Source organism: Salvelinus sp. IW2-2015, unplaced genomic scaffold, assembly GCF_002910315.2.
Source record: "Salvelinus sp. IW2-2015 unplaced genomic scaffold, ASM291031v2 Un_scaffold1607, whole genome shotgun sequence".
Classification (NCBI taxonomy): Eukaryota; Metazoa; Chordata; class Actinopteri; order Salmoniformes; family Salmonidae; genus Salvelinus; species Salvelinus sp. IW2-2015.
The window spans coordinates 214,449-224,448 of record NW_019943027.1 but is presented as its reverse complement, the minus strand read 5'-3'; the positions used below and the strand labels follow the sequence as shown (position 1 = coordinate 224,448).

Sequence of the window (10,000 nt, the reverse complement as noted above, 5' to 3'; positions counted from 1 at the left end):
AGACAACATAAAGACCAGGTTATGAACTAGCAGGACTACAAGAGAGACAACATAGAACCAGGTTAAGAACTAGCAGGATACAAGAGAGACAACATAAAGACCAGGTTAAAAACTAGCAGGACTACAAGAGAGACAACATAAAGACCAGGTTAAGAACTAGCAGGACTACAAGAGAGACAACATAAAGACCAGGTTATGAACTAACAGGACTACAAGAGAGACAACATAAAGACCAGGTTATGAACTAACAGGACTACAAGAGAGACAACATAAAGACCAGGTTAAGAACTAGCAGGACTACAAGAGAGACAACATAAAGACCAGGTTAAGAACTAACAGTTGGACTGAGATTCGCTCTAATTGCTGGAAAATGTGCAACATAAGACAGAAAAAATGACAAGGTACCGTTGAGGACCTAGAGCAAGCACACTTGTCGTTGTTTTGTTTTGTAAAGCAAACCTGCATCCCCGACATCACACAATTATCCCCGACATCACACAGCAACAAACGGTCCGTTATAGATCTCAATCTGGGTCAGGTGAGCATCATTTGAAAGGCTGTTCTATTGCTAAGGTAACTAGCTAAGTTCTACGTTCTAAAGTTCTATGTTCTAAAGTTCTACGTTCTAAAATACAATCCTACAGTGTTAGGCTTCACAAGGCAATTCAGAGAAACACATAATCATTTTGGTGCACACAGAAAGAACAAGACTTTGGGACAACATGATTCTCCGTGACATTTTTGTCAAAAAAATGAGTTTGTCACATATAATTGACCTTTAGATGGTTTTATGTCTGTGGAGTTAGATTTTTTTTTGTAAAGTACATTTTATGTGAAGAAAATTATTAAAAACTACAAAGATCTATCTGCATGAAACCATTTGGAACTTGGGCACTATAAGGTTATATCTGCAATCCAATCACAAGCCTGAACAAATACAGACGGACCAATCAGAACACGTCTTTGCCATCTGCCTCTAAATATGGTCTAGGCTAGTCTAGCCAGCAGTAATGGCACACAAGCAAAAAAAACGAAACACCGTCAGAAATCTTAAAGTAAATGATTGTCGTCACGTCGTTGTTCAGTGATGACAGTAATTAGTCTGATGATCATAATACAATTCTTAAAGTATTTGATGATGTGTTCTGACTCTTTCTTGGTAAAATACTGTTATTCTATCATGTTTTGTATTCAAATAGCTACAGTTTTCTTAAAGTAAACATGTCTAATTCAGGATTGTCTTACAGCTGAACACAGATGAACATTTTAGAGACATGCGGTTTAAGCTGCGACCGCATTCCTCCTTAAAAAAACACACATTTACAAATGACTCAGGATTTTAATACTCTGCACTCTTTAGCTACCTTTAAGGTGAAGACTATAATGGGTTATAAAGAAGAATTCACTACAAAACAGGTGTGAGATCTGAGATGTGAAAACTTTGCTGCTCAATATCTCAGAACTATGCTTTGCAGAGATAGAACCTTCGAATCTCATGACTTCCCAGTCCCAAGGTCACGAGGAGTCATGAGTGCACTCAGGCGTGTGTTATGGCGGCAAATTGTCTTCACAATAGACAAACACAGGCTCATTTTGTTCAGAACAACCCAGGGGTTATGACCCCATGTGATCTTGTAACTGTACATCAGACATGGTGATCATAAACGTTGGCACTGTACTGTATATGACATCAGTTTTAGGATTTGGAAATGTGAAGTGCACATTTGGGACTCAGGTGTTTGTCTTGCTTGTATGACGTCAAAGCGGTATTTATTATTAATCCTGAACGTCTCATCTTTCAAAATACATTGAGTCGTCTTAATTTACAGCATTTCCCCCTCACTCAGACGACAACAAACGTGCACAAGTTGCCTAATTAGCAGGAGGGACGGGGGACAACTTGTTGTTGCGAGGTGCTCAAGTTCAGAACGGCTGTCAGTCAAAACCCCATACAGCACCGTGAAGCACAGAGCCAGAGCTCTGATGTCAGGAATAGCATCAAATGAAATATTTTATTTGTCACATGCGCCGAATACAACAGGTGTAGGTTTCAACAGTGAAATGCTGACTTAGGAGCCCTTTCCAATGATACAGAGTTAAAACAATGATCGTACAAATAATAGTGTGTGTGTGTGTGTGTGTGTGTGTGTGAGTGAGTGGGGGTTTTTGGTGTGAGAGTGTCATTGTAGTCTGTCTGTCTGTCTGTCTGTCTGTCTTGTCTGTCTTCTGTCTGTCTGTCTGTCTGTCCTGTCTGTTCTGTCTGTCTGTCTGTCTGTCTGTCTGTCTGTCGGTCTGTCTGTCTGTCTGTCTGTCTGTCTTGTCTGTCTGTCTGTCTGTCTGTCTGTCTGTCTGTCTGTCTGTCTGTCTGTCTGTCTGGTCTCTGTCTGTCTGTCTGTCTGTCTGTCTGTTCTGTCTGTCTGTCTCTGTCTGTCTGTCTGTCTGTCTGTCTGTCTGTCTGTCCTGTCTGTCTGTGTGTGTGTGTGTGTGTGTGTGTGTGTGTGGTGTGTGTGTGGTGTGGTACAGTGCCTTCAGAAAGTATTCACACCTTTGACTTTTTCCAAATGTTGTTGTGTTACAGCCTGAATTTAAAATGGATTAAATTAAGATTTTGTGTCACTGGCCAACACACAATACCCCCAAAAGTGGAATTTTTACAGATTAATTAAAAATGAAAAGCTTGAATGTTTTGAGTCAATAAGTATTCAACCCCTTTGTTATGGTAAGCCTAAATAAGTTCTGGAGTAAACATTTGTTTAACAAGTCACATAATAAGTTGCATGGACTCACTGTGTGCAATAATAGTGTTTAACGTGATTTTTGAATGACTACCTCATCTCTGTACCCCACACATACAATTATCTGTAAGGTCCCTCAGTCGAGCAGTGAATTTCAAACACAGATTCAACCAAAACCAGGGAGGTTTTACAATGCCTCGCAAAGAAGGTCACCAACTGGTAGATGGGTAAAAAAAGTGGAGTTGCTTACCAAGACATTGAACGTTCCTGAGTTGCCTAGTTACAGTTTTGGACTTAAATTGGCTTGAAAATCTATGGCAACACTTGAAGAATTTAATAAAGAATAATGTGCAAATATTGCACAATCCAGGTGTGCAAAGCTCTTAGAGACTTACCCAGAAAGACCTACAGCTGTAACCGATGTCAAAGGTGATTCTAACATGTATTGTCTCAGGGGTGTGAATACTACTCATTATGGGGTATTGCGTGTAGATGGGGTGAGATAAAAAATGTGTTCAATCCATTTTGAATTCAGGCTGTAACACAACACAACGTGGAATAAGTCAAGGGGTATGAGCACTTTCTGAAGGCTACAGTATATATAGTCTTGTGAGTGTGCATAGAGACAGTGCAGAAGTCTGGGTAACCATTAATGAACTATTTAGCAGTCGTATGGCTTGGAGGTGGAAGCTGTCTCGGAGCCCGTTGGTCCGAGAACCAATGCTCCGGTACTTGAGTTACCCAATAGATAGACAGGCTAGAAATGTTTAAGCGATGACAATTGTTTTTGTCAAGCTTGCATTCAATTGCTACTCCCTGTTGCACACAACAAGCTTCCATTGCCCCCTGTCACAAGGGTATTTATGGCTGATTTAAGAAGAAATCTTCAACCGTGTTACGCTCAACCCTGTTACTTTATTTGGCACTTAACAGGCACTTACTATAGTCATTTTATTTTATTTTATGTATCTTCTTGAGATGGGAAAACGTGTTTTTTATGAAGTGAAACATGTGCTCTTTATGACAGAGTGTCAACATGAGGTGAAGTCAAACATTACACGTACTCGGTGGGAACGACCCAGCATTCTCCTCATCCCGTACCTGCTGTCGTTGGAGTTCTTGATGGCCACCAGTTTTTGCAGCCCGTCAAAGAAAGTGATGTCGCGGGCTGCGACGGAGCTGCAGGTCACCAGGTTGTTCAACGCTCCACAGATGTTGACCACCACGTCGCTGGACGGCTCTTTCTGCTGACCGTCAGCAGGCAGCTTGTCCACCAGGTTGTTCACTGTCTTGGTTGCTAGAGGGAGAAAAAGGGTTGATCTCATTTAATTCATCCCACACGGCAGTCAAATCCACCCCTGAAATAGATGGATATGGCTTTGTTAGTCTTCTTCTGATTGGTCCTTGCTCTAGCATGAAATCAAATGGGTTTTCCTCCGTTTGTTAATAACACAAATCTTCCATGCACATCTCACATTAACATCCTTGAATTGCTCGCCTTCCTCTCAAAGCTTATTGGAGGATGAGGTTCTGAGGCAATCAAGGACTAGATAAAAGGGTCATGGTGACTGACCCATGGCGTTCTTGTCCTTGGCATGGCGTGACAGGTTTCTGAGGAAGCCGGTGAGGGATCTCAGCTCCAGGTCATTATTGGTCCTCAGTTTGTCCAACATCACAGGAAGCATCCTCTCTTGCTCGAGAGCCACACGACTCAGCACCCCCGCCCACTGAGGAGGAAAAGAGAGAAAGGTCATTCTGCGTTTAGTATTTATCAAACTATTTACAGTACCCCCCCACCCCCAAATTCCGTTTTGCTCTGTCTGAAGTAAACCCTTACGTGCAACTGATCATTAGGCCTATTTTCTTATGAGTCAATTACACCCTGTAGAAAGGCAAGGTACCCACAGGGGTTCTAGTACCCCAGCTAGAGAGACACTGTTGTCGTTCTATGAATGCTGAGTGAGCTATAGAGTTCACTGATGTGAGTGATGTGAGTTGCAGTTCTCACTGTCAGGTGTCCAAGTCCCTTAAAAAAACCTGACCCTAGAGCACATATCAGTGGCCTGGTCATAGAGGCTTCATGGATAGTTTGAGGAGCCTGTTAATGATCCCCTAGTTTATCTGGCACCGCCAGGGGACGGGTGGTGAGGTGAGATGACCACATAGTTAGTCTATCTGACACCGCCAGGGGACTGGCCGTGAGGTTAAATAACTCCATAGTCTATCTGGCCCCACTAAGGGACGGGTCGTGATGTTAAATAACTCCATAGTCTATCTGACACCGCCAGGGGACGGGTCGTGATGTTAAATAACTCCATAGTCTATCTGTCCCCGCCAGGGGACGGGTCGTGAGGTGAAATAACTCCATAGTCTATCTGACACCGCCAGGGGACGGGTCGTGAGGTTAAATAACTCCATAGTCTATCTGTCCCCACTAGGGGACGGGTCGTTAGGTTAAATAACTCCATAGTCTATCTGTCCCCACTAGGGGACGGGTCGTGAGGTGAAATAACTCCATAGTCTATCTGACACCGCCAGGGGACGGGTCGTGANAATAACTCCATAGTCTATCTGTCCCCACTAGGGGACGGGTCGTGAGGTGAAATAACTCCATAGTCTATCTGACACCGCCAGGGGACGGGTCGTGAGGTTAAATAACTCCATAGTCTTTTTGATACCGCCAGGGGACGGGTCGTGAGGTGAAATGACTCCATAGTCTATCTGACACCGCCAGGGGACGGGTCATTAGGTTAAATAACTCCATAGTCTATCTGACACCGCCAGGGAACGGGTCTTGAGGTTAAATAACTCCATAGCCTATCTGACACCGCCAGGGGACGGGTGGTGAGGTGAGATGACTCCATAGGTGTGAGATGGTGACGAGAGATGGACCATTGGCAGTGGGAATTATCAACACTCACTCTCTTGTCTCCAGCTGTGATGTTCTGCAGCGCCCCGGCTGCAGCCTCGCGGGTGGTGAAGTTGAACTCACAGCCCTGCAGCACGCGGTTATACAGTCCCACCACCTGGGGGTGCCACAGCCACTCCAGACCCTTGGGCACGCGGGCCACCTCCGTGAATGTAACCAGGTCCTGGTTCATCTTCTGTAAAGGGAGAAGGTCAGGGGTCAATGTGATGTAGGCGATGTGATACAGGACTTCCGTTTAGACACAGACAGGGTCATTCTGAAGACATTCAAGACGACGGTCCAACTGCTAAACTGACAGAAGAAGAAGAAGAAGATTGACACTGTGATACATACATTTTTTACTTTCTTGCTCTGAGGGGTGAAGCAACCAATGGCTTCACTCCTGCTGGTGTCCTGGCCTCTGGTTGGTCCTTCCAGACGTAGCATGGCCGAGGGCGGGATCTCACTGTACAGCTGATAGGAGAGGTTCCTCATAACACACACTGCGTTCTCCACTCCCTGGACGCAAGCACACAAGTTGAATAAGTTTTAATATCAAAGTCCAAAATGTGAGGCTTTCACAAGAAACAAATGTACCATAGAATGTTGAGTTTTTATTTAATTCCCATGACGACACGTTCGACACTTGATCGAAGAAAAACACTGAAGGTACAGTTACGCATTGTGACAATTGTTCTGCAAATACCACACGGCTAAGTAACTTTCCTATCTGCACTCCAGTCCACTATCTGCACTCCAGTCCAGTATCTGCACTCCAGTCCACTATCTGCACTCCAGAGTCCACTATCTGCACTTCCAGTCCACTATCGCACTCCAGTCACACTATCTGCACTCCAGCTCCACTATTCTGCACTCCAGTCCTACTATCTTGCCTCCAGTCCACTATTCTGCACTCCAGCACATCTGCCACTCAATCCACTATCTGCACTCCAGTCCACTATCTGCACTCCAGTCACTATCCCTGACTCAGCCAGTATCTGCACTCGTCCAGATCTGCACTCCAGTCCAGTATCTGAACTCCAGTCCACTATCTGCACTCCAGTCCACATATCTGCACTCATCCACTATCTGCACTCCAGTCCAGTATCTGAATCCAGTCCAGTATCTGACACTCCAGTCCACTATCTGCACTCCAGTCCACTATCTGCACTCCAGTCCCTATCTGCACTCCAGTCCAGATCTGCACTCCAGTCCACTATCTCACTCCAGTCCACTATCTGACTCCAGTCCACTATCTGCACTCCAGTCCCTATCTGCACTCCAGTCCACTATCTGCACTCCCCAGTCCAGCTATCTGCACTCCAGTCCACTATCTGCACTCCAGTCCACTATCTGCACTCCAGTGTCCACTATCTGCACTCCAGTCCACTATCTGCACTCCAGTCCACTATCTGTACTCCAGTCCACTATCTGCACTCCAGTCCACTCATCCAGTCCAGTATCTGACTCCAGTCCACTATCTGCACTCCAGTCCATATCTGCACTCCAGTTCCAGCTATCTGCACTCCTCAGTCCACTATCTGAACTCCAGTCCACTATCTGCACTCCAGTCCACTTATCTGCACTCAGTCCACTATCTGTACTCCAGCCAGTATCTGTACTCCATCCATATCTGCACTCCAGTCCACCTATCTACTTCCATCCAGTATTCTGACACTTCCAGTTCCACTATGCTGCCACTCCAGTCCAGTATCTGTACTTCCAGTCCACTATCTGCACTTCCAGTTCCAGCTAATCTTACTCCAGTCCACTATCTTGCCATCCAGTCCAGTATCTGCACTCCAGTCAGTATCTCAGTATCTGACTTCCAGTCCATATCTGCACTCCAGTATCCACTATCTTGCACTTCCAGTCCAGTATCTTGTACTCCAGTCCACTATCTGCACTCCAGTCTCCAGTATCTGTACTCCAGTCCACTATCTGCACTTCCAGTCCACTATCTGCACTCCAGTCCACTATCTGTACTCCAGTCACTTATTGCACTCCAGTCCACTATCTGCACCCAGTCCAGATCTGTACTCCAGTCCCACTATCTGCACTCCAGTCCAGTATCTGTTACTCCAGTCCAGTATCTGTACTCCAGTCCACTATCTGCACTCCAGTCCACTATCTGCATCCAGTCCACTATCTGAACTCCAGTCCACTATCTTACTCCAGTCCACTACGCAGTTAGTTCTCACCTTTTCCTCCACCTTGCCTTCCTCTAGCGAGGCTGATGTATCCTACCAGGGCATTCCACCAGACCGTTTGTCTCCCGCATCTGCCGTCTGGCTCTTCTCCTTCACTGAGTTCAGTTCCTGGGACAGCAGGTGAGAGGTTAGAGGACGGGATAGGCAAACATAAATCATAGAACAAAGAATGACATTATCAAACGAGCTGAGTGTCAATGACTGACTTGGTCAATGAAACTGACATTATCAATGAACTGAAAGTCAATGAAACTGACATGTCAATGAACTAAATGGGTCAGATGAGACTGACATATCAATGAACTGACACTGTCATGAACTGACATTGTCAATGATAGACATGTCAATGAACTGAACATGTCAATGAACTGAAATAGGAGTCAATTGAAACTGACATATCAATGAACTTGTACATATCAATGAACTCACAATACAATGAACTGAGCATAATCAATGACTGCTTACATGATCAATGAACTGACATCATCAATGAACTACATGTCAATAACTGACATATTATCAATGAACGACACTGTCAATTGAACTGACATGTCAATGAACTGACATGTGTCCAATGAACTGACATGATCCAATGAACTGACATGTCAATGAAGGACTATAATGAACTGACATATCAAATGAAACATGTCGAATGACCTGAAATGGGTCAATAAAAAAAAAAACTGAAAAAAAATGGGTGTCAATGGAAAAAACTGATATCAATGAACTGACATGTCAATTGAACTGATATCAATGAACTGACATATCAATGAACTGACATGTCAATGAACTGAAATGGTCACAATGAACTGAAATGAGTCAAATGAATGATATCAATAACTGAAAATAAGTCAATGAACTGACATATCAATGAACTGACATGTCAATGAACTGAAATATCAATGAACTGACATGTCAATGAACTGATTTGGGTCAAAGAGCTGACATGGGAAGCTAGTGCATGTGACAACAGTGTCCTTAGACAGAGGATGAGCTGGAAGGAAAAGAAGAAGGCTGTACTATAGTGTGAAATACTGTACAATAGTGTTGATATTGTACTATACTACTATACTATACTGTGTGAAATACTGTACAATATTGTTGATATTGTACTATACTATTATGCTATACTGTACAATAGTGTGAAATACTGAACAATAGTGTTGATATTGTACTATACTACTATACTATACTGTGTGAAATACTGTACAATATTGTTGATATTGTACTATACTACTATACTGTACTGTACTATAGTGTGAAATACTGCACAATAGTGTTATATATCGCACTATACTACTATACTATACTGTACTATAGTGTGGAATACTGTACAATAGTGTTATATATTGCACTATACTACTATACTATACTGTACTATAGTGTGGAATACTGTGTAATAGTGTTATATATTGTACTATACTATACTGTACTATAGTGTGAAATACTGTGCAATAGTGTTATAAATTGTACTATAGTACTATATTGCACTATAGTGTAATATATTGTACAATACTGTACAATACTATCCTATACTGTACTATACTGTACTTTAGTGTACTGTGCTGTACTGTACTATAGTGTACTATACCATCCTATACTTTACTATCCTGTACTATAGTGTACTATACTGTACTATACAATACTGTACTATAGTGTAATATGCTGTACTATAGTGTAATATACGGTACTATACTGTACTTTAGTGTACTGTACTATAGTGTAATATACTGTACTATACTATGCCTTGCTATACTGTACTATAGTGTACAATACTGTACTATAGTGTAATATACTGTACTGCACTATCCTATAGTGCACTATATCATACTATCGTGTACTATAGTGTACTGTACTCTCCTATAGCGTACTATATTGTAGTATAGAGTACTGTACTATCCTATAGTGTACTATATTGTACTATAGTATACTATACTGTACTATCCTATAGTGTACTATAGTGTACTGTACTATCCTATAGCGTACTATAATGTACTATAGTGTACTGTACTATACTATAGTGTACTGTACTATCCTATAGTGTACTGTACTATCCTATAGTGTACTATATTGTACTGTACTATCCTATAGTGTACTATATTGTACTACTATTGTTGGCTGTAACATGTTTTATCTTCTCTAATAAC

The 10,000-nt window shown here is 42.6% G+C and overlaps 1 protein-coding gene across 1 annotated transcript in view; it reads right to left on the bottom strand.

Moving 5' to 3' along the window:
• Window positions 1–3,751: 3,751 nt before the first annotated feature.
• Window positions 3,752–10,000, bottom strand: part of LOC112071403 (plakophilin-3) — a 22,033-nt gene continuing 15,784 nt past the window's right edge. Inside the window, 6 exon segments of the mRNA XM_070439382.1 lie at window positions 3,752–4,032; window positions 4,309–4,462; window positions 5,657–5,839; window positions 5,998–6,162; window positions 7,845–7,888; window positions 7,891–7,961. Of these exon segments, the coding sequence (XP_070295483.1) occupies window positions 3,767–4,032; window positions 4,309–4,462; window positions 5,657–5,839; window positions 5,998–6,162; window positions 7,845–7,888; window positions 7,891–7,961 (883 nt within the window). The 3' untranslated portion in view covers window positions 3,752–3,766.